Source organism: Diadema setosum, chromosome 22, assembly GCF_964275005.1.
Source record: "Diadema setosum chromosome 22, eeDiaSeto1, whole genome shotgun sequence".
Classification (NCBI taxonomy): domain Eukaryota; kingdom Metazoa; phylum Echinodermata; class Echinoidea; order Diadematoida; family Diadematidae; genus Diadema; species Diadema setosum.
In genome coordinates, this window is record NC_092706.1 from 18,031,786 (window position 1) to 18,057,323 (window position 25,538).

Below are 25,538 nucleotides of genomic sequence, written 5' to 3' on the forward strand. Positions count from 1 at the left end.
TTACAGACGTTCTCATACATTTTGCAGAGGAATTTCAATTCCGATTAGCACACACACACACACACACACACACTATTACTGTGCTTAAAATCAGCCATTTCAAAACCTAGTGGACATAACTGACACGTAACCTGCTTTAAATGTAACCTACATGAGTAAAACTTGTTAATGTTGTGCTCATAAAGGCCAATATAGGCATACGATGTAAGGCAGTGATCGACTCACCTCAGTATTACACAGCCGCATGATAGCTGACCTGCCAACGCAGCCCTTCCCACCGTGATGGGGTCCAGGACGATTGCAGTATCGCCGCTTGTACAGGACTCCAGTACCACAAGTCTTACTACACGTGGTGAATGAGCCTTCCCACTCCGACCATCCCCCATCAATCGGCGCGGGAACTCCCCCGATTGACGACTTGCAATGTCCGTTATAACACCACTGGAGCATAACGCACGAAACCACTTAACTTACATGTTACTAGTAGCTTACTCAGGAATACCATATATGCAGATTTAAACATAAGAATATAAATATATATGTTTATATGTCAATAACAATAATTGTTATTTATATCGCACCATATCGATTTAATGAAATGCTCAAGGCGCACTCGACGATGAAAGAACAAAGATAAGATACAGAAACAAGACAAGTTCAAATGAGACAAGCGTTATATGTATGTTTTTAAGTAGACATAATTTCGTTCTGTAGGGTGACCCTGACATAACCAACATGATGTACCCTGAAATCTTAGACAAGGGACTCTTGCTGTGTGTGTGTGTGTATGTGTGTGTGTTTTCTTTTGAAGACATTCAATCCTAATATTTCACATTTTCTGTGAGGAATTATTTCTGTTTCTCGCTGATCGATCAAAGCAAAGATGAGTTGAGGACTGCATGCTCTTATCTCTTTTGCGACAAACAGAACTAAGTAATATACATTGTATGTTCACGTTGTTTTTTTGATGTGTACGTACAAAACTCTATACATCTACTGCACAAATGAAAACTTTCACGGATTTCTTTTTCACATTAATTTTGGGACAAATACACTTCAGAAAAGCCCCTGTGGAAATATAAAATGATACGACCAAAATGTTGACACATACTGTAATTTTGTTAATACTCTGCATTCATCATCACTTCAGTGTGCAGAACATTTTGTTTTTTTACTGCACGAAAACCAACCGAAATCCTGCCCAAAAAATAGATAAACTCCAAAAGAAGAGAGAGAAAAAAAAAAATCCCAAAAGGACATCCCAAAAAATGACAGAAGCCGGATAAGAAATATGGAAGATATGACATATTGAAATTTCAATTTTTTTCGGAAAACACTTCTTGATTATCCCTCCATGATTATGCCCCCACAATTTTTCATGTGTTATTGTGAAAATTTGAAAAAAATGTCAAAAGCTAAATTTGACTGCTCAAGAAGTCTTTTGCCGAAAGATTTAGAAATTTCCAAGTATCATAACTTCCTTATTTCTTATCCGATTTTGATCATTTGTAGACTGTTTAGACCGCAGTGAATTTCGTTTCTCTTTTTTATGGAATTGATAAAGTTTTGGAGTGGATTTCTTCTTTAACGAATTTTTTTCCGGTTTTGGGCCGATATGTATTTATGCTGCAGTCCAGGTTTATACTCACCCGATTTATCCCACAAGGTGTGCCCTCCATCACTTTAATCCAGCCGCAGGAGCTCCACACCTTGCATCCAATATGACCGCAAGTCTGTAAAATTAGAAAGGGAAGTTGTTGAGATCTTTCGCGTTGAAACAACCAGTGAATTCTCCCTGGAGATGCTATATTGTAGCCTCACATATTATCTCATTAATTCTAAACAACCCGCCATCTCCACATTGTGACAATATGTGTCTCAGTTCGTGGGAACTATCTGCAGCGTTGAGACTCGGAAACAAACATGCTAGGCCCTGTATTTTTGTTGAGACTTAACTTCAGGTTTCTATCAATTTTTTACGAGATAATGAGAAACCTCTTATAAAATGTGAAAGAGCATGTAATTTCAAGAGGAATTCATCGTTTATTTTGATGAAAGTTGGTTTTGAAATGGCTGAGATATCCGAAACAGAGTAATCCTAATAAAAGGTTAGTCCCACCTTTTATTACTATCGTTTTTTGGTTCGTTTGTTTGTTTTTTTTTATGTCTCAGCAATTCCAAAACTAATTTTTCACCAAATAAACTTTGAGTTCTTCTTAGATTAGTATGCTCTGTACTTTTTCACAAGTAGTTTCTAGGTATCTCGCATAAAGTTAAAAGCCCAATCCTCTTTCCGCCGGTACTGTATCATCCCTTTAACCATTCAGGTTTCCTGGAATTCATATGAATTATTCCCAAAAAGGTTTCCCAAGTGGGTTATAGGAACAGTACCCCCTGGAAAACCACCCTCCGGATAACTACCACCCGGATAATTACCCCCCAGGAAAATTCCCCCCTAGGGCAACTACCCCCCGGACAGCTACCCTCCAAGGGCAATTACCCTCCAGGGTAATTGCCCCCTAGGACAACTACCCCCCGGACAACTACCCTCCTAGGGCAATCACCCCCCCCCCCCCGGGCTATTCCCCCTTAGGAAAACTACCCCCTGGATAACTACCCCTCGGATAACTACCCCTGGATAACTACCCCCTCGGATAACTACCCCCTGGATAACTACCCCCCGGAGAACTACCCCCTGGATAACTACCCCCCGGAGTACTACCCCCTGGGTAACTACCCCCCGGAGAACTACCCCCTGGGTAACTACCCCCCGGATAACTACCCCCCGGATTACCCCCCCGGATAATTACCCTCCAGATAACTACCCCCCAGATGATTACCACCAGTATAATTATCCCCAGGTTAACTACCCCTTCCTCCGATAACTAGACCCCATATAACTTCCACCCGATAACTACCCCCTCCGATAACTTCCCGTGGATGATTACCCCGGATAAGTAGGCCTATAACTCCCCCTCCCCTATATAACTATCAAAAGGAAAATTACCCCCAGGACAGTGCACCAATCAATTACCCCCTGGATAACTACCTCCCGGGTCATTGCCCCCCCCCCAACTTGTACTTTTAATAAAAAGAATATTATTACTACAGGAAACGAAGTTCTTTGTATCATTTGCCAGGAATCACGGAGATGCCATACTGATACTTCATCTTATGAAAACAACATCTTAAGGATTTACGATATGTATCGTTTGCATTTAGGACGATTTATGTACAAGCTTAATTCCTCCCTTCTGTGTTTTGATTCTATGTTCATCAAAAACGAAACTGTCCCTGCATATCCTACCCGGTAATCCAGTAAATGTCAATGCCTTTAACCAAAACTATTTTCGCTAAATCTGTATTTTCTATTACTGTTCCGAAATTTCGGATTTCTCTTGATAGTAGTATAAAAGAAGTTTTAAGTTTGAATGCCTTTACCATTGAACTAAAGACATTTTGAAGAAATGTTACACTTCACTTTTAGCATCATTTTAACGTCTATCGTTTACCACAACTCCATGTAACACTTCTTTATTTTGAGGAGCTTATACCTCATGCCTCACTTGCCCTGGTTTTAACCCATCATCTTCCTCTTCCCTCTCGCTTTTCTCTGTCCATGTACCGTGAAGGTAGCCTATTCCTGTCATTCATTACTCATCTTTCCTCTTTCTCTCATTACAAGGGATTTATCTCATGTGTGTTTATGTGCAGTGCACTCCCGTTAGGACGAAATGCCCAGGACCGACAGTTGTTTGTTTGTTTGTTTGTTGTTTTTTTTTTTTCGTTTTAGCGAAATATCGTTATAATAATATGCAATGTATAACGAAAAGAAGGAAACCACGCATAAAAATAAATTTCTGTTTGTTGAATCCTCATCATACGCTGGAAAGCTATGTGAAATGGGAGAGTACCTTTTTAATTTCGTTTAAATATTACATTTTAAAAAGAGCATAAAGTTGTTTGTGTTGTCACACATGTGTAGAAAATGACGGTGTAGGATTTGGTTACAGTTCGATATTCCAAAGGTTATTTTTTTTTCTTAACTACGTTACTCCGAAGGCTCCTTATTCCGAAGTTTTGCCATTCCCGGGATTCCGATGGTTTGTTTATCTGAAGGTTCGCATTTCCGAAGAATCATTATTCCGAAAGTTCATAATTTAAGTTAAAATAATATATTGTTCATTTTCCGAAGGTTCGTTGATCTGAAAATGAAATGAGGTTCGTCATTCTGAAGGTTAACTATAAATCAAAAAAAAAAAAAAAATAAGAAAGGTTCACTATTCAGAAAGTTCGTTGTTCCGAAGGTTTTTTCATCCGAAATGAAATAAGGTTCGTTATTCCGAAGAAAGTTTGTTAATGAAAAAAAAAAAAAAATTAGACAGGTTACTTATTTCGAAGATTTATTTATCTTAAGACGACTATAAGGATTGTAATTCTTAAGTTTTGTTACTGTACTCACCTTTTTCCACCATGGATTAACAATTCTTTTTGTAATGTTCCGATTAACGAACGTTTTGAATTCCTATCATTTTCGGACTAACGAACGGTATAAGAATAAGAATAAGAACCATATTTTATCACGGGATTAACGAACCTTTGGAATAACGCCAAAATGTGCTTAATATTTCATTTCCGAACTATTACGGACATTTAGTTGTATCAAAATCTGTGTGTTTTGTATCAAAGGACTTCGGAACAATGAAACAAACCTTATCTGAATTCAGATTATTGTATTACAATAACGCAAGTTCCCCTCGGAAACTGTGCGTGATACACGGAGTGAACATACAATGATGTGAAGCGTTCGCTCATGCATGCAGAGACGCTATAAAAATGCTTGTTCCGCTACGCATTTTCGAATGCGATCCGCATTTCGTTGTAAAGGAGCACATTTCTTTTGTTTTTCTTTGTCAGTGGCGCTCAGAAAAGACTGCGTGGTAACGAAAATTTTGTTATAACCGTCTTCGTTATAAGCGAATTTTGTACCATAGACTTTAATGGCGATAATTTTGGGACCAGAAGTTTTGCTTCGTTATAACGAAATTTCGTTATAACCGTGTTCGTTGTAACGGGAGTTCACTGTATCTTTATTTGTGTACTTCGTCTCTGTCTTAATTTGCTTTCTTTGCATTGTTTCATCAATTTTGTAACTATTTTACTGTTATACCGTTAACGCTCATTTCAGAATTGCCCTACTGCATCATTGGGCATTAACAACTAGTACTTATCAAGGATGTGGGAAGAGATTCTCACCTCCTTGGTATGATCACCGCGGAGCATTACCTCCCTTCACAATTACTTCTTATTAAGATTAGGCTCCAACCAATCACCCCTCTTACAGTAACTCTCCCCCAGAAAATTACGCCTCTCATTTTTATTTTCGAACAACGTTTGCTATTTGAGTTGGAAAAAAAAAACCCAACATTTTTTCATATCGTCTGGTTTTCGTCGAGACCTAACTTCAGGTTTTAAACATCTTTTGGGTGAGATAATTAGAAACCCCTTACGAAATATTAAAGAGCATGTTATTCCAAGAAGGTTTCAAATTTTTGTGAAAAAAAATACTCTTGAAATGGCCGGGATAAAACAGAGCAGCCCTGTAATGCAAAAAGGATTCTGTCAACTACAACTCTCTATAGATCTATTCAAAAAGAGGGTGCAGGACAAAAGACTTCGTTAACAACTAGGGGTGTTTTGTAAAAAAAAAAAAAAAAAAAAAAAAAAATACCGTTAAACTCGTAATATTTTACTCTTTCTAATCAGACTAACTTATATTTGAACTTGATTTCAGTGTCGAGAACATTTAATTTGAAAACTAGCACAATTCTACTTGCATGTAAAACAAGCTGTAATTTTACTCTTATGACAGATTAGGGCACCGTTTGATAAAAGTTGCCAGTTATGACATCTTGTTAGTCTCTAATACAAATATGTAATAATTTCAATAAAACCATGGGTTCTGCTTGATTGATAAGCTCGAGTCACTGACTTGTTACCATGGACCTGCTTTGATCGACCTACAACGATTGGTAATTCTGTGGAACTGACAGCTTATCAGGACTGATAACTTTTATAAAACCGTGCCCGGATCCTATCAGAAATTATGGCTTTAATCGAAGGGTCCCTCGCTAATGTTAAGGGAATATGAATTGCAGTGCAATCAACTCTCCTTTTCTTATGTTTATCGTCTAATGTGTTATAACGGTAGAAAATGACAAGCCAAAAGAGTAAATGATGACAGTGTAAGAGAAAGGTGCATCTTCTGATATGGTGTTATGAACTTATGGAAAAATTACAACGGGTGGTAACTTTCGGGGGCGGGGGGGGGGGGGGGGGGGTTCGGGGTATGGTTAAGGGGGGGGGGTAGTAATCTGGGTGGTAGTTATCCTGGGGATAGTTATCCGGGGAATAATTATCCGGGTGGTAGTTATCCGGGGGGTAGTTATCCGGGGGGTAGTTATCCGGGGAGTTGTTATCCGGGTGGTAGTTATCCAGGGGGTAGTTATCCGGGGGGTAGTTACCCAGGGGGTAGTTATCCGGGGGGTAGTTATCCAGGGGGTAGCTATCCGGGTGGTAGTTATCTGGGGGGTAGTTATCCTGGGGATAGTTATCCGGGGAGTAATTATCCGGGTGGTAGTTATCCGGGGGTAGTTATCCGGGGGGTAGTTATCCGGGGAGTTGTTATCCGGGTGGTAGTTATCCAGGGGGTAGTTATCCGGGGGGTAGTTACCCAGGGGGTAGTTATCCGGGGGGTAGTTATCCAGGGGGTAGCTATCCGGGTGGTAGTTATCTGGGGGGTAGTTATCCGGGGGGTAGTCATCCAGGGGGTAGTTACCATGGGGGTAATTATCTGGGGGTAGATGTCCTAGGGGTAATTGCCATTGGGGGTAGTTGCCCTAGGAGGGTAGATGACCGGGTGGTAGTTGTCCTAGGGGGTAATGGCCCTGGAGGGTGATTGCCCTAGGAGGGTAGTTGTCCGGGGGGTAGTTGCCCTAAGGGGGAATAGACCTGGTGGGTAATTATCCGGGTGGTAGTTATCCGGAGGGTGGTTGCCCAGGGGGTAAGTGCCCGGATACGCCCAAGTGGAAGAGAAATATCTTTTTGATTATTCCACTGACTGGCAAGAACGCCCTCATTAGGCGCCGGTCGTCAAGACCGGGGAAATGGGACAGTAATTCGAATACAGCAAAGAGGTCGAACTATAAATATACTACAGTGTTAATATCAATATTGAAATCGATCAGTGCATTTTTCGCACTCATTGTTTACGCCATCTATCTGTGAAGTGGGCGTGTCTTATTTGTTCCCAGTTCATGCCAGAGTTCTAGTCCTTAGATAGCCTTTGTCAAGGCCCTCTCGTTGTAATGGCCGAGCGAAGCGAGCCCAGCCGAGCGCGACAGTGCGCAACCCCACTCAGCTGGGCTCTCTTCACCATACAGCGAAAGGGCCTTGACAAAAGGCTAGTCCTGAGACCACTAGAAGATTAAAACCAGTTAGGTTCGTGGGGTCGACTCCTGCCCGAGTATGAAAGCCCATTATCCATCGTGGTTACTACTAATCACTGATTCGTTCGGCACTTATTCATATCGATGTAGGGCAATTGTTAAACAGTTGTTATCAAAAAAAAAAAATAATAATAAATAAATAAATAAACAAATTAAAAATAAACTGCTGCATCAGCAGTGGCTGTCAGGCGGAAGCTAGGTGGTCTAGTGGATAAGACGCCTGTTTGGCAATGTCCGGTGATCAGGAGGTCGTAGGCTCGAATCCTGCCCGAGTATGTATGCCCATAACTTTTATTGTGGCTACTACTAAACAACAATGACTTTGGTGCTTATTTACATCACGTACGGCAATGTGTTAATCAGTTGCAATAAATACAATTCGATGCAAGAATTTTATTAATTTGATGATTAAAACCATTTTCTCGTTCTGGAAACCATTTTAAAACTAGAACTAGAAATAGAACTAGAACTCAATGTGATTAATACCCCCACCTAACACTGAGGGAGTTAGCTCAACCAGGAAATACTTTGTATGCTTTTTATTGAAAAAAAAAATGTTAGTATGGCAAAGTATTGTTCAACATTAAATAGATATATATTTTGCTCACTGATAGTCACATGTGCCATATAAAAGTCAAGTGCTCAAAACCTGAGTAAGATGAATAAATTGGCAATTTCTAACATTTTCATTAATCTGAGTGAAAAAAAAAATACTGTTACCATGGCAACGCATTGTTCAACAAAGACGAAAGATTAAGTTTGCACATCTACGTATTATAGTGGTCATATGTGCCAAATTTCAAGCCAAGTGCTCAAAGAATTCAGAGTATCCCCCACTTGCGCCCCCCCCCCCTCTCTCTCTCTGAAAGATAGTAGTGTTCATTTACAAACGAGCTTCTTTTGCATCACCACTACTCTACCAGGGAGCTCTGTCGCCAACATTGCCACCGCCTCGCCGACTAACATTAGACTTAGGGGACAAGGGACACTGAGTGTCTTGTCCGAGAGGATGAACACACCCGGGGCATTTCAACAGGCGTTTTGTTAGATTTTTTTTTTCTGACAAAATGTTTTAAGCTACTGAAATCTTTGCATCTGCAAATTTGTCAGAAAATATCTGACAATGCGCTTGCACGAACCCACCAACTTCTTTCAAATGATTTAATTAGAGCCTCATTCATCATACCACGGTGGCGCTACCACCTCTTTTCATTTCGAATTTTTATGCTCACGCTAGGTCGATTCGCCCAACAAAATTGCGTCATGCGATGGTGATGGCGATACGCTTTATTACACTGCTCTAGTCGATCGTATCGCACTCCTGGAAGATGGTCCCACGTGAGGAGTTGGACGTTCTCATCATCCGTTGCTGGTTCGTCCAAGAGGCATCTTGACGCGTCCGATCTGGCCAAAATGAATAAATAAATAAATTAAAAAATAGATAAATAAAAAAAAAAAAAGGTTCATCAAATAGTGAATGACACGATCATATCTTATTCATGTGCATAAAATGTAAAACGACCTTAGCTAGCCCATAATGTTGGTGCTTTGGGTCACTTGCGCCTGTACTGTATAGCATCTGCTGTAATTGAGCCGGTGAGGCTGGCAAGGTTTATCACACATTTCACATGTTGGCTATTCCTGTTTTTTCAACCTAGCGCCCTCATTATGACTATGCATCCACCTTCTATAAAGTGTGCATGCGTGTGTGTGTGTGTGACTCCCAGTCACTGTGTTGTCAATGGAAGAATAGTCTACCGAAAAGACGTGGAAAACAGCAACAAACTCTCGACATGCAATAGAGAGTAGGCCTACTGTAGGATCGATAACGCAATTCTCTGTGAACAATGAGGAAAGTAAATATGACTAGTATAGCAGTCTTCAACTATTGTTATGTCACATTAGTAGTATGGACTTGGCGATGAATTTCATATTGGCCTGCTTTAGATTCCCACTGATTCTTAACACATCTACAATGTCTATAACGATAGAATATCCTAACATAACAGACGAAGTCGCAAGTCGCTGGTACAAACGGAGAGGTCCATGGACTTACTCAAGAAACTCGGCCAGGTACTCGCGGCTGCATCTCGACCACTGAAGAGAGTGGATTCCCGAGGGGCGCATGGATGACATGATGTTACGATTGTTCTGGCAGCCGTAGGTCGGATCATGGCTCAAACTCAAACTGGTTGGTATGGACACCAATATGAACAAAATCAAACAAACGCACATACGTTCCACAAAATCTTAATGCTGATTATAATTTTGGCATATTTCATTACATTGTATCTTAAAAAGTACTGTGTCACAACGCTATGTCAAACGATTTTCCATGTCACGCGTGAAAGAGCGCAATTTGTGAGGAGAGAGAAAAAAAATGGAGGACTTAACTAATAGTGGAATTTCACATCAGGTTCTAATTGGTGTGTTCTAGAATGCTAATATGTAAGAGTAAACCGTATTCCGCATATATGTTGGTTTGACACTGACATCTGCCTGAAGAAATTCAATCATGAAACCCATTTTATACCCCGATCGCTTGAGATCGTAGCATGAGCCCGGCTTAAACGTATCACTGTCGCTCCGATCGTATCACTGCTGTAGCGAGGTCTTGATAAGCGTACGAATATCGCAATACGATCGCTTTGATCGCAGAAGCAGCGCGTCTCGTCGGAAAAGCGGCAAAAACGTGGCAGCGTCGTAGCATTATCGTGGCACTATCTCCTACAGCGCAGATTGAGCGTAGAGAAACCGTAGTGTAATCGCCTCGGAGGCCAAAAATGGAGACGGACAGCGATCGCGCCACGATTTGTTAAATCGTAACAGATCGCCATGGTCGCCATGGTCGCCTCCCTAGTGAGATGGGGGCCTTAGAAGTCCACTCCTGACGGTTCGGCACGGGGTAGCTCGTCTCGTTTGAGCCAGGCAGCACAGGACGCTACAACTGGGACATTGGCAACACGTTATCTTCATAGACGAGAGCCAGTTCATCCTTGACCGTAGAGATGGGAGACAGCGAGTTTGTCGGTTAGCTGGGGAAAGCCTTCGGGTTGACTGTGTCCACGAAACAACTCAAGGTGGAGGAGGCCCAGCAATGGTCTGGGACGGAATCCATTACTGAGGAAAAACGCCACCAGTGGTGCCGGATAGCACAAGTGGTGGCATTTACTTATCTAGTGAACGCCGCTGTCTGCAGGGAGATATTGGAGTTCCACTGGCTTCCATTAGTGTATGGATTCAATTTCCGACTGCAGGATGATAACGTTAGACCGCACAGGGCAGCTGTAGTTAGAGAATTCCTAGAGGCAAAGGGGGTTGAGCAGTTGCCATGGTCAGCTTGTTCGCCAGACATGAACCCCATAGAACATGCATGGGATGCCCTAGGCCGAGCCATCAACGACAGAGAGGTCATTCTTCAAAATCTGCAGGAGTTGGCAGCTGTGTTGAGGGAAGAGTTGGAAGCCATACCTGTCGACGTCATCAGCAACCTGGTGGACAGCATACCACAACACCTACGCGATCTGATTCGTGCTAGGGGTGGATTATACCCGGGGTGGACGTACCCGATGTTAGTAAAATCTTAAGAACAATGACTAAATTTGATGTGAACTTGTCAATGGAATCACAAAACGAGTCATCTGGAAAATTGAATGACGTTTAAAACAAATATTCTGTTGATAATGTTTCTTTTATAATATTATCAATGTTGTTTCATGCCCATAGTTTATAATGATTTAGATTATACTTGTTAAAAATCACTGTGAAAGTGAGTAAGCGGCATGATAACAAAGTTAAGTAATTGATATACATCAAACATATTATTTTCCAAGCACATTATAATAGATATGCCGTTAAGGTTTGGGAGAAAAAAAAATACTACACCTTTATTACCAACAGTGTATACAAAACCTTGTCAAAGATATCACTTATTGCCAGATTCTATTGTCAGATTATAGTTACACTATGATTGATTGGCATGCTCATCGATGGCCATTTTCAGCTAACCCACCTGTGACCCAGCTCGTGGGTGATCACGAAGCCTGCGGGGAGACCATCATCCTGGTTGACTGAACAGGACCACTCGGGGTCACAAATTGTTCCGACAAAGGCACGGCCGAGTAGGGAGTAGCTTTTTCTATTGTTAGATGCCATTGTGTATAGATCCAACCTTATCGAATTAAGTAAATACAATGATCATTCAAGTGATTTTGATATCTTATCAAATGACTATTTTGAAATTTTCATTTACAGTTTCTTTAAACGACAGCCAGTTTTGCGCCTTCATTCCTGTCTACTTTATATCACTGCACTCTTATCAAGGTTGTAAAATACACAGTTTTTGTCAGATCCATGGTAGTTGTTATGTAGTAGTAGTGAGAAGTATACTTACTGAAAATTACAAAGTAAGATATAATGTAAACTATGATTAAACAAAACAAATCAGCAAATTTCACAAGTAAAGACATAGAAACGAAACTCTGAACAATATCCAAACAACAACTGAGAGTCTGACTTCCATTCATTTGCTTCCAACCCATCTCAAATAAAGATTGTAGACCGATCGTGGCTGAACATTCGCCATATTAAACTGCGGCGTCCCAGTTCCGCACGCCTATGGTAAATGCATGATATAATGTTGCGGTGTCGGCGGGCGCAAGCCAGTCGCCATTATGATATATTGTATATTCGGCATACGCGTGCGCGCATGGGACACCGTAGTTCCATAGCGACGGGCGTTCTGCAAAGTAGGATATCGGTCTATACTGCCATGCGCACGGTAGTCAGACCTACCTTGTGATCAATATTGCCGTGTCCCAGTGGCCCGGATCGTCGTCACTCACGGGGTTGAAGTGATACTGCCAGCCACATAGCTCATCCATGACCTCATCACCGTTGCCAGAGACAACCATTGTTCTATTTTTCCCGTCATGTCCTATCATCTGAAAATTAAAATGTAAAATGGTCGTTAAATAAACTGACCATTCTTCTTTGCTTAGACGGGTTCCTTCCATAGTAGAGGGCACGACTGACTGATTACACTGCAATGGCACTATGGCAAGGCTGTGCAGATTTGCACGCCGTAAAAGGAGATGGTAAAGGAATGCATATTGCATCCGAGCCGGACAATTTCATGCCATTTCATTCATTAACAAAAGTATGAACTACAGTAAGCACTTGAACACGACCTCAGTTTCTTGACGCCGGCACACTGCCAGGCTGTATACGGCAGGTTTGCAATTTCCAGGAAATGTGCGACTTACCCAAGGCGTGTTCGTAGTCAGAACCAAAACCCGTACGATAACAAGTCTGATCTGTGCACCGACAGACCCTTGTGCATACCTCCTAGACACCTGTGTGAGAGACCAGAGATCTGATCAACGTTAATGGTGTGCTAAGATTAATATCCACGTGCAGAGTAACACACCATCTGATCTTGCCCGGTGTTTTCACATCTACCGCTGAGGACACTCGGTGCGTTGCAACCCCTTGCACTTATGCCTACCATTTAAACCACTTCTCTTCGTGGTACTGCAGACTGCATCTATGAGCAAAGCCGAATAAGGATCATTCCCTATTGCGCTGTATCTTCCCAAGATGTAGCTGAACAATATCTTGCTAGACAAGGATACCTTTGAAACTGTCAAATTAAGGGACAAATTTTACTACGTTCTGAATCTATTCACCTACAATTTATTCATTAACCTCTCTAGACACATAAAGGTATTGAACTGGACTGAAAGGCAATGGTCAAACATACTTTTGTGCAATACACCATTGGTCTTATTGGTTGCTAAAATAAAAAAAAAAAAAATCACTCTTGTAAATCATTTCATTTAGAGTGACCATATCTCCTTATTCTTCTTGGTAAAGTTGCGAAAACACCTTAATCAACATGACCAAAATCTATTTTCGTCAAAACTACAGCAGTGCAGCAGAAATATTTGACTCTACATCAAATTAATCATGTTTACTTAATGACATTTTTTTTAAGCACAAAAGACAAACGATTTTGAGATAAAATGAGATCTGGTGAAGATATGAAACGAGCGTGAATCCTCTGCCCGTGGTTGCATAAGAATGGAGTTGTTGACATACCGTAAGTTATTTGTTTCTGGTTGTTGTAGTGGTCACTTACTATGTTCATCAGAGACATCGTGTAATTAAGAGCATCATCGCCATGGAATCTAACCATCTTCGCATCGATCAAGACAAAAATCTCGATATATCGCTGCCCGACCACAGTCTCCAGGAAGTCTTCGAATCTCGGCTGCTCGTCTGCCAAGTCCTCTGTTTCTTGTTCCTCGTCGTTAGATACATCCGCCTTCCCCAGGTTAGGATTCACAGTAAACGGTGGCGATTTTTGTCTGGGCTGGTATGGGTTGTATCCAGGGGCTTTCAATTAAACGGAGATTGCTCGTCAAAAGTATTGAAATAATATGATCCAGTGTACTGTCGAGCATCAATATTGATGAAATGACGGACCAGAAAACACAATTAAGATTAAATAGGAAACTACATATATGCCGAGACAACAGAGCATGATACAAAGATGTAGGAAAGAAGAGGATGAATAAATGAACGAATAATGCACTCGCTAATGGTTGAAATCTTTAGTGTTGTGTCCATTTACTGTGAAAATGCACATTTGACTGTAAAACCGAGATATTGTCTAAGGTAATAATTATTCCTATGCTGGTGATGTAAATTAAGAGATCTTTTCCCATAATTGTTTGTTGTCGTCGCTGTTTTGAAAGGCACAGGTCATGACAAGTGAAGCTTCATTTCTATGTATAAATTTCCTTATATTACTAGTTGCGATACGTCAACCCGACAATTTCTGTATCTTCATTTAGAGACACGTGGTTTCCAACACACTGATGCACAACAAAACGAATCAAAAAATCTGACACAACCTGCAAGCAGCTAGGAGTAGCAAATCGCTCACAGGTTGATGGTGATTTGTACCCATCTGACATTTTATTGTAGAGTTACCCATGTGAAACATTATTCCAATGACTACAATGTGGGTCATATTTTGCTACTTGTTGACAAAAACTTTCTCGTCAAGATGACTTTTCCTGCACTCACGTGTCGCTGGAGAGCAAAACTTCTCTGGTTCTGTTTGGTTGTCACGGCCGACATCAGCCTCGTACTGGTCCTCCTCAAACTTGCCGTACTCGTCCTCGTCTTCGTAGCTGCTCGACGAACCGTACGACGGCGACTCACTCGACCAAGGGCTGGTCGCACTTCGTTTATAAACAATATGAGCACGTTCTTGGGTCGATATCCCGACATCGCGTCTTAGGCGAGACTCATGATCGTCCTTCAGCGGTTCTACGTAAATTTCAGTGTCTCTGTGAGTAATGACACCGCGCTGAAAAAACAAAACAAAGCATACGTTGCATTAAAAATGCTGATGACAAGTTACTGTAGAGATTAATACATATACTTGCACAATCTATTAATACATTGACTAGAGTACAATGTACTACACAGTGACTACAGAAAGCCAACATTGACATACGATACATATTACGTATGCACATTCATTTACCGGTATGTGTATTACAATAGGTAAAGGAATGCAGAGAGCGGCATATCACATTCATATACCATGCATTTGATCTCGCCGCTTTTCATAATCACGAATACAATTGTCTGTAAGGGTTTTTTTTTTTTCTTCTCATTATTGCACAGAAATAAAGTTCTCATAAGATCAATCAACAGAATGTACTGTATGGATTACTGATATAACACATTTCACAGACTGAAAAAGATTTTAGGTAACGCATGGATGACGTGCGCAGGCTATATTTGTTACATGGTACAGTCTCCAGTCTACTCACAAGTCCATTACACGTGCTGAGGGCTCCCTCCGACTCGTCTCCATGCGATAATAAACGCGCGAAATAGTGGCAGTCTCGGTTTGGCGAGCCTTCCTCTGTAATCACACCGTCTTCTCCCAGGGTCTCAATAACGAGGTCTGGCCGCATCAGATAGTAGTTCGGGTGGAGATGAACAAGGTAATCCTCACCGAAGGCACGGAATTTCACCAGGAGATCGCCATCAACGACTAACGGTGAGTCTACACTGCGTTTAGTCATCACGGATGCATCGAGATATTCAGGTGACGTTATGTCGTGATCTAGAATTGAGAGAATTTCATTGAATTTTATCAGTACAGATTTATATATAAGCTTGACATATTACAACAGATCAATCTCGCCCCTTTGATATAATTCAATTCAATTCAAAAGTTTATTTCATTTTTTCGACAAAACATGTTTCACTTCCTTTGATAACAGAGAATAAGGCAAACAGAACATTATACATATGATTGTATATACAGATGATGAAGGCAATTCCCCCAGGTAATGGTGTGTCTCATAATCTGTTGCCTAACATTCATATCAAGATATCTACGTTCTTTTGTCCAGATGTTAAAGTAAGGAAGAAACAACACACTGGGCCAAAGGGTGCACATTCTGTTGAACGAATTAGTGGTTGTTCAGCGTTTCTTAACTGATAAAAGCAATATTCCCACCTTGTTAAATGAGCTGAGTCCGTCACATTATTTGTTTCTTTTTGTTTGTGCACGTCTACTTCCTGAAAAATCTCATGTGATATGAAGGAACCGACAATGGCATTATAATATTTATGATGAAATACGATATATATTATGTACGAGCGACTTCATATTGCTGCATCCCTATATCCAAGAATCATGAATTGCACGAACTACTCACAAATTCATATAAGTAAATAGTCATTATTGCCTTACAGTCCGATTATGTACAAACACGTATACTACTATGTCACGATCACAAGTTCCTTATTTCCTGCAGCGAAGGTTCGGTGTAAAGTCTTCAGAGGTAAAAATGTCGGAGGTTGAAAAGTAAGGGTAAAAATGTGTGAGGCAAAAAAGTGCACATAAGTCAAACTTACCAAAGAAAAAAAAAAGTAGCTGACAAAAACTTTACATTTTGTCTGATTATCAACTTTCCTTTGTGTGTGTGTGTTTGTGTGTTCATTGATTTTCGAGGGAGCGAAGAGAGTAGTAAAACACTTTGAGCCTTTTTGTTGTGAAAAAAAGGAGATATATTAGATATTCCAGTACATATGAGGAAATTCAGGCTTCTCGCTAAACAATTCGTGGCGGTTGCTCGAATATCGTAATTTCCACAAGGGGGGGGGGGGGGGAGGGGGTGGTTGCAGCCTCCTCACCCAGCACACCTTCTCCTGTGCCTATATATTTGTTTTACATTGTCAACTGATCGTGTTCCCGGGATCGTGTTTTTAATAAGACCAATTTCTGTATCAACTTTTTGTACCGTATAATACCGGTAACTAAAACATGATTTCATGAACAAATAGACAAATAGATAAATTCAATGAACCAATGCACATCATTTGCGTATACGTAGATAATAAACACATAAGTGCAGTGCTGGAATTATGGATTGACAATAGAATGTGGCGATCATCACCAAAGGAAATTAAGCGTGGAAAAAAAAATGCTTTTTACAAAGTGAAAATGCTCTCTGACGAATTAGTTTCGGAAACTGCGATACTATCAGATTTCATCCTGCGGGAATCTCGTTTCACAGACTCCTGATGAATTCATTAAATCGTTCACATCTTAATGCCGAGGATTGGGAAAACTGAAACTACGCAAATAAGATTACACAAAAGTAAAATTAAAAGGAAAAGAAAGCACGACGAAAATGACACAATTTCTAATGAATTTTCAAGCATGCACTCCAAAAATGTAGCGGGTATTAATACGATCAACCCTATTATGTTACAGTTGATTTCCTAGAATATTGACCAATGACATTTTTACCTCTGACATTTAAACCTAGCACCGTAGTGAGTACTTACCAACTATGTCCCTCCCACTTGTATAAACATGGACTTCTTCATTGGAAAGACGCAACGGTTTCTGAAAATGAAATGTAATGAAATGAGAAGTGCTGATAATGACAGAAGTCAAGCAATTATGCGATCAACGTTAAACTTGTACGAGTAAGCCTCTGGTAATATTATGAAGCAGCATTCGACCTCAAGTTGTTAACCCAAAGCTCAGCTATTTTCTTTGCTGTATTTGCTTTGCTTTTTTTTTTAAACTGCGGTTCTGCATGAACGATTAGATATCTCGAAAATTTTCAAGAATGAGGCAACGAGATGGATCTATCCTGCGTCATTGAGTTTACCAATTCCTACCACCCACTTATCAACTCCATTTCTTCGTTGTAGCAACGTTACCTAGTAGTCCCCGCCACATTCATCAGATGCAAAAATGTCACGTTATGTTGAACCGGTATGAAGAACTATATAGTTTACAATATCCTCAATTTGGAATATGAATAAAATTTTCATTTCATTTCATTTCATTTTGGAATCAGAGGCGGGACTGTCGGGTGTTATAATGTAACTGTAACGACTTCAAACTACGAATTCCGTACTACAGTGATAGAGCGTCATCTTTTCAACAATGAGCTTTTAATTTGTGGTGACATCAGCAATTATCCTGGACCTGATTCTGCAACACTCTCGGTTCATCGACATAATAAATTAACCAACTGAGACATTCAAGCGAGACACTGAAAGCACCTTTGTCTGCTTGGAAAGTGTTGAAAAATCTCGGAATAACGACTATTTCCCTTCATCGTCGTGGAACTCGGGTGGTACGAGAAAGCAACGCCGCTACACACAACTTGTGTGAATAATACGACAAGTGAAATGAGCTTGAAACCGCAAAGTGGGAGTAACTTGTCGCACTTCCAAGCCCCCCCCCCCAAAAAAAAACAAACAAAAAAAACAACAACAAACAAACAAACAAACAAACAAACAAACTAGACTCCAGAAATATGAAATGGGATTCCCATATATCTGACCTACTGAAACGATGTAACAAAATATGGTATAATATGCAGTAAGTAAGCGGCATTAAGGCTGGGGCAAGTCAGCGGCAAGTCTGCAGCAGACGCCTATATGTATAGATCTAGTAAATGACCTAATTTAACCTACATCGGCAAGTATGTCAATAATGCACGAATTACCAGGGCTGCTGCAAGTGGGCGGCAGGTAGGTGTGCGGCAGTCTAATGCTTAGACTCAGCTATTATAGTTCTACATACAATTGCAATGCATCACATGATTTATATACCCACAAAAAATTGTTATGTTTTATGGCACGGTTACTAAACTATCTGTGGCGGATCTGCAGCAGATCTGCAGCAGGCTGTTAATGATGAATATTCATAAGTACAATTTCAGGAAGAGGTTGTGGCAGATCTGCGGCAAGATTTCTACACATGCAGGTATGCAGTATGCGAGAAGTCTGCCACAAGTTCCTCTCTGTGGCAGCCTTCCCGCGGATCTGCCACAGACTGTTCCTGCCGCATACTAACAGTTAGTATGCGGGAGGTCTGCAGCAAAGCTTGGTTCTGCCGCGTACTCCCGCTTACTCTTGCCGCAGACTAAAAAGTATGCCGCAGACCTACCTCAAGTCTGCCGGAGACCTGCGGCAGACTTTCTTTTTCTTATGGGTTGTGCCTTGTTTTGAGGGTGCAATCTTGGAACTTTGGATGCTACTTTGTACCCGCAAGAAAGGGTGAAAGTTACACCCTCGGGAGCAACTTTGCCCCCTTGAAAAAGGCGCAACCTCGTACCTTTAGGTGCAACTTTATGCCCAAAGGATGCAAGAATGTACCCTCTCTTGAGGGTGCAACCTTGTGCCTTATTGGTATGATGTTGCACCTATGTGGTGCTTATTTGCTCCATGACTGCTGCAAAATTGCTCCTTCAAAGGAGCAAGTCAGTGTCACTGCCTGCTCCTTTACAGGGGCAATATTGCCCATCATCTCAAGGTGCAACTTAGCATCACAAAATCGGGTACGATTTAGTTCCTTAACTACTCTAAACCTTGAATAGTGCGAACTGATGTAAGCCTATTTGCTCAGCATATAACTTATGTTGTTGTTGCACTCTGCAAAGTAAATAGGATTAGTGTAACTTGGATCTTGTGAATCATGAAATGTGTGTGCGTGCAGAATTTGTGAGTTGTGAAAATGTTAATGTAAAAGTTAACTTAGTTGTGTTTGAATAATATACTGAAACCAAAAATTTACCCAATTACCTTTTCAATAAGGTGAGCACTATATCTATCAAACAGTTAACCTTCTCGGCAAGAGTATACATCTGCATGTTTAAGGAAGAGGTGATAATATGATATGCAGTTGTCTGGATACGTTTTATTCAAAACGTTCTTGAATGCGTACTTATTCACATAATCTATAAGAATAACATATGCTTCTTACCAGTACTCAAAGCCTCTAAAACAAGAGCATGCTTCTTACACTTCTAAAGTATACACCATATCTTAAAAACAAAATGTAAGAGGATTTAAGAAGCTGTTTGTATGCATTCAAACAAATCCATATTTCTATCTAAAATCTAAAACGTGTCTTGTAAAAGGGGAATTCGTTTTATAATGACGATGCCAATTGTCTTAAAGTCCTTATCACGACATGTCTTGGAGTTCACGCTTATTGAAAACATGAGATTCTTGGCACGTAGATTACAACTATGGTTTAAAGAGTTAACTGAGATACGCATACCGTATACGGGCATTTCGATGAAAACAATTAAATACAACTTCGGTACTGTAAATAATATGAAAATCAAGCTTGATACCAGCCCTTATCGACAACCAATACAGACTATGGAGGACTGCAGTTATAATTGTGTTCAGATATTGTTTTGGGTGATACACGCATGCCGACTGATTTAGGATCAATTCGAGTCCCTCGAGCTGAGAATCCCAAGATTCCGGAACTGCAATGAGCAAACCATCATGATGCATAACGAAGTGACTGAGATAATGCATGCACCAGTTTCTGTTTCGTTGTTCTATACACAGAAAGTTGTTTCGTTTTCCAATCCTGTGCAGGCACACAGAGATTTACAGAATTCAATCATCTTTGGCTATAACGCCATGGTCGCGTGCAAAATGAATGCAGCTTATCTAACTTAACCTGTAGTTACTGAATAGGGGACTACTGTATATTCAATTTATACATTATTAATCGGATGATAGAACCTGTCAAAGAGTAAATTGCGGATATCATATACCATTGTCAAATTCACTTTCTGTTCTATACATAGTATCAATGGAATGTTATGAACCACTTCAGCATTACCAATCATTATCATAATTATTTCCCTGAAACGGCTGCATTTGTATGAGCGGGAAGAGTTTGGCATCATACATAGCAAGAGTCGTGACTACAAAACTAAATACATGTATTAAAATACAAGGTTTTAGGACACTTTGAATCATCCCCCCCCCAAAAAAAAAAACAACAACAACAACAACAACTTAGTGAAATGTTGTACAATGTACACTGTAAAAACATCGGTGTTAGATTTAACACCACGGGTGTTAAATCTAACACCGGTCAAACTTCAATAAAGGACCACACCCTCAGGTGTTAAAAATGCACTGTGATGGTGTTGAAAAGTGTTCACCTGACACTTCGTGGTGTTAATTTGACACTGTACCTGGTGTTATTTTGACACTGTACTGGTGTTAATTCAAAAATGACACCACATGGTGTTGATTTGATATTTGTTGGTGTTAATATCAATGGTTTAACACCCGTCCATCTTCAATAAGAGACCACACCAGCTGGTGTTACTTTGGTGTAAATTTATTTTCACATTTTTTCAAAAATCTAGTATTTTAATGTAAAATTCTTGATCGTCTTGTTTAAATTAAAAATCAACAAGAAGTGCAGTTACTAAGAAACTCTTCAAAAAACAGTTTAAAATTTGGAAATGACACCCGTAGGTGTTAATCTAACACCATAAATGAGCACCGAAAATTTAACACCAGCTCGGTGTTCACTATTTAACACCGGACTTTTTGCATTGTATGCCCTACTTCCATTAACCTATGATCTTTGACCTTTGAATACATGGCCCGCATTTTTTTCAACGAATAGGCATTTGGATGCAACGTAGGTATTATATAAAAGAAAAAAATGTTTTAGGAAAATACATTTAACCACTTCAGAAATAATTATGGAACAAATAGCAAAATATTGACACGTTCACTTCTTCCATAATGACATGACAGAAAACTTTCCTCACGGAATCGTTCTGCCGTAATTCATGAGCAAGTCATGGATATATACTTAGTTCGATTAAAGTATACATTGAGTCATTGCAAAAGCATCTAATGAAAAGTATGCTTCAGACATCATTGTCATTTATTCTATAACACTAATAATATAGGGCTATTGGTCCGCCATATTGCTTAACAGGTCGTTGTCCTCCTACCACGTTTGTTTAGCAAATAAGGCACAGAATTTAATTTTGCACTTGTTGCCAAAGACTCTAATCTTCTTTACCGCTATTCTCAGACATGTATGCTGGTGCTGTATGAATTAGAAACGGAAGCTTACAAATTAATTTAATATTCACCATTTAACAAGGCAAAAGCGAAGTGATGTCTCGTCCACATATCGACTTTGTGATTACAGAGATTTTCAAATGGCATAGGCCTAGTTCATTGACTTTTTGACTGTTGACGTAGTCGGACTTCACCAATATTAACACTTGACAGCAATCATTAGATGACCTGAGGAGTGAATTTGGTGGTCATCTAGCTCAAAAGTGTGGAAAGTTATTGAAAGAACACCAGAATACTATGTCGACAGTGTTTATCAGGTGAGATACAAACATAGAACAAGTTCCAGTGGGTTTCAGGAGGTTACTTTTCCAGCCAGGGTTATAGTCCAGGGCTGCCAACTCTCACGCATTGAGCGTGAGACTCACGCAATTCAACCAATTTTGACTGTCTCACTCTGATAAACGAAATCTCACGCTAAACCCCCAAAATGGAATGTACATGACTACAAAAATAAATGTATCTCTAAATTCTCTGATATTCTGAATATTGATATATGCCCATCACAAGCCCAAAATTTCAAGATTTTCCCGCGCGGGTGTAAAGCTTAACCAATAATAATCGTTTTCGGTTCGCGCGCAAAGACGAGCTATTGGATTACGATTGGTTTCTACCTATACCATGTGATTGTAGCTTGTACTTTTGGCAAACTACAGTACATGTATGGCTATGACGTGTGCTTTACATCGCTTTACATACACTGACTGTGTACGTACGTACGGCCACACAGCAGGCCGCCAGGCGCTAGCCAGGAGGTCGCTCCACTCCCTCGCAGTGTCTCACGCCAAACTCTCACTCAAGGTTGGCAGCCCTGTATAGTCTAGCTGGTAAAATTGGGTCTTTGAGGGCATCTGGCGGCTACCCCCCCCCCCCCACTTCTTAAAACGTCTGGCAACGGCCATGCATATATCCTGTAAGTGTAAATAACACGTTCCAGTGGGTTTCTAATAGGTTACTTGTTCAGCTAGGCTAGCCTATATAGCTGGAAAAAGTTTGGTCTTTAAGGGCGTCTGGCGGCTACCCCCCACCACTTAAAACGTCTGGCAATGGTCATGCATTTATCCTGTAAGTGTAACGAACAAGTTCCAGTGGGTTTCATTAGGTTACTTTTTCAGCTAGGCTAGCCTAGCTGGAAAAATTTGGGTCTTTAAGGGCGTCTGGCGGCTACCCCCCACCACTTAAAACGTCTGGCAATGGTCATTCATTTATCCTGTAAGTGTAACGAATAAGTTCCAGTGGGTTTCATTAGGTTACTTTTTCACCTAGGCTAGCCTAGCTGGAAAAATTTGGGTCTTTAAGGGCGTCTGGCGGCTACCCCCCACCACTTAAAACGTCTGGCAATGGTCATTCATTTATCCTGTAAGTGTAACGAACAAGTTCCAGTGGTTTTCATGAGGTTACTTTTTCAGCTAGGCTAGCCTAGCTGGAGTTGGGCCTTTAAGAGCGTCTGGCGGCTACCCCCACCACTTAAAACGTCTGGCAATGGTCATTCATTTATCCTGTAAGTGTAACGAACAAGTTCCAGTGGTTTTCATGGGGTTACTTTTCCAGCTAGGCTAGCCTAATTTTGAGGGGTCCTTTTTTTGGCCCTTCTGGCCACACCCACCACCGATGACCAGCCAGACGTGCATTTCCATACTTAGGGCCATATGTACTAAATTGCTATATACATAGAAATTGGTAACCTTTTCAGCTAGGCTGACCCCCGCTGGCTCCCGGACTATTAATTAGTACCATCAGTCTAGTTCGGCCATCAATGATCGATCATTACAGTCCGTATTTCTACGCTTCATTCTGTTCTACATTTTCTGAATTTTGAACGCAAACTAAAATCTGTTTGATCAAAAAATATTAATTTGATGATTTTTCAATAAAATGTTGTTATTGGGGCTTTTTTTAAGTTATTGTTGACTGTTGAGGTGAGATGCTTGATGATTCTGAAGTAAACGTGACGTTAGTCATTCTTCGATAGGACGGATTTAACAAAGTTAGGCCTACATTTAGATGTCTACTTGATCAATATCTGTTTCGAGAGGGCTAGAGTGGCCTGGGAAGAGCCAGGTCCAGGGCTCTGTTTCATAAAGCTGTTCGTAAAGTTACGAACAACTTACGAGCGACTGGTGATCAATTCTTGTGCTGAATTATGGAAATTCTGATAAGTATAGCACATCGAACTGAACACCAGTCGCTCGTAAGTTGTTCGTAACTTTACGAACAGCTTTATGAAACAGGGCCCTGGTGCTGTAATTAGCCCCCCCCCCCCTTAACCCTAATTTTCACCGCTAGCGGTTTGTATTAGTTTGCATTAATTAGTAATTTGCGTTAGTTTGCATTAGGCCTAGGGCCTACCGGTAGTTTGCATTGAGTTTGTATTGAGTTTGCATCGAGTGTTGAGTTTGCATTAGTTTGCGTCAGTTTGCATCAGTTTGCATTAGTTTGCGTCAATTAGTAGGACCGTTTTGTATTAACCAATATTGTAAACATAAGTATCGGAGTTCTAACGTTATACTTACAAGTACCTCCGCAATCGCTATCGAATTGAAACAAGCCACCACCATCGTCATCATCATCGCCAGTGGCATCAGTCTGACGACATTGTCATTGGTGTCACGATACTCGCCATGACATTGCGTTTGACCCTGCATGATTTCAGTTTTTGGATGCCTGCCACTAAGCCAGTCTGGGCTGTCTCATCAACACATAGATCCTACATGTTTTCCAAAGATGAATTAGAATCTAGTGGCATTCATACTTGACAGATGTGAATAAAAACGGGCGACCGGCATAATAATCACATTGCTAGCTCACGATTATCAACATGATTGTGTGATTACACACATGCTGATATGATATGGTTACTGTACTAGTATGCGCAAGAAGATCACCCAATGATCCTTTGATACACACCGGTACCAACCATGCATAGAAACCTATGAGGAGGAGTCCGAGTTGCTGTAGCAGCAGTAGGCCTCCTCCGTAGCTCCACCACGTTACTGTAGTGTGTATCGTTTTGCGACGTTGCACTGTGAAAAAAAAATATACAAATCGCGCAATACTCTGCTGATACGCGTATTAAAGTCGGTCACGTCACAAAGATACGAAGGCGCACGATAAAAATGGACGCAAAATGGCTACCCTACATGACGATACAAAAGAGAGCTATGTACAAACTCAGTACACCTAGAAACATCATTCATTTCCAAAGGTAGTGGTATTTTTATTATCTTAAAAAGATTTAAAAATTATAGTCGTAGCTTTTTTCGATTTGGCAACAACATGATCTAAAAATAGAGTTCAGGGGCCCGTTTCATAAAACTTGTCATCAGTGACAAGTTGTCATAGATGTGACAAGCTACTGAAATCCTTGCATATGAATGGCTTAGAGCAAATTTTGTCATAGAAATGTGGCAGTTGTCACTGATAACAAGTTTTATGAAACAGGCCCCAGGCTGGTTCAGGCTACTCGCCCTCAAAGACGCTTGATAAACAACAACAACCTCAGAGACAGCGCGTCTCAGGCAAAGACGCACATCCAATTTAACCAAGTTTTGT

The 25,538-nt window shown here is 40.6% G+C and overlaps 1 protein-coding gene across 3 annotated transcripts in view; it reads right to left on the bottom strand.

Moving 5' to 3' along the window:
- LOC140245115 (A disintegrin and metalloproteinase with thrombospondin motifs 1-like) overlaps nucleotides 1-24,832 on the bottom strand; it is a 44,218-nt gene extending 19,386 nt beyond the window's left edge. For all 3 annotated transcript variants that reach the window (XM_072324714.1, XM_072324713.1, XM_072324712.1), the window contains exons 1-12: nucleotides 24,500-24,832; nucleotides 17,394-17,454; nucleotides 15,359-15,657; nucleotides 14,601-14,886; nucleotides 13,648-13,904; nucleotides 12,773-12,862; nucleotides 12,303-12,451; nucleotides 11,521-11,679; nucleotides 9,565-9,696; nucleotides 8,741-8,912; nucleotides 1,650-1,733; nucleotides 226-441 (exon numbers count right to left, since the gene is read on the bottom strand). In XM_072324714.1, coding sequence (XP_072180815.1) covers nucleotides 226-441; nucleotides 1,650-1,733; nucleotides 8,741-8,912; nucleotides 9,565-9,696; nucleotides 11,521-11,679; nucleotides 12,303-12,451; nucleotides 12,773-12,862; nucleotides 13,648-13,904; nucleotides 14,601-14,886; nucleotides 15,359-15,657; nucleotides 17,394-17,454; nucleotides 24,500-24,631 — 2,037 coding nt within the window. In that variant the 5' untranslated portion in view covers nucleotides 24,632-24,832. The remainder of the gene's footprint in view (nucleotides 1-225; nucleotides 442-1,649; nucleotides 1,734-8,740; nucleotides 8,913-9,564; nucleotides 9,697-11,520; nucleotides 11,680-12,302; nucleotides 12,452-12,772; nucleotides 12,863-13,647; nucleotides 13,905-14,600; nucleotides 14,887-15,358; nucleotides 15,658-17,393; nucleotides 17,455-24,499) is intronic.
- Between the last annotated feature and the right edge of the window lie 706 nt (nucleotides 24,833-25,538).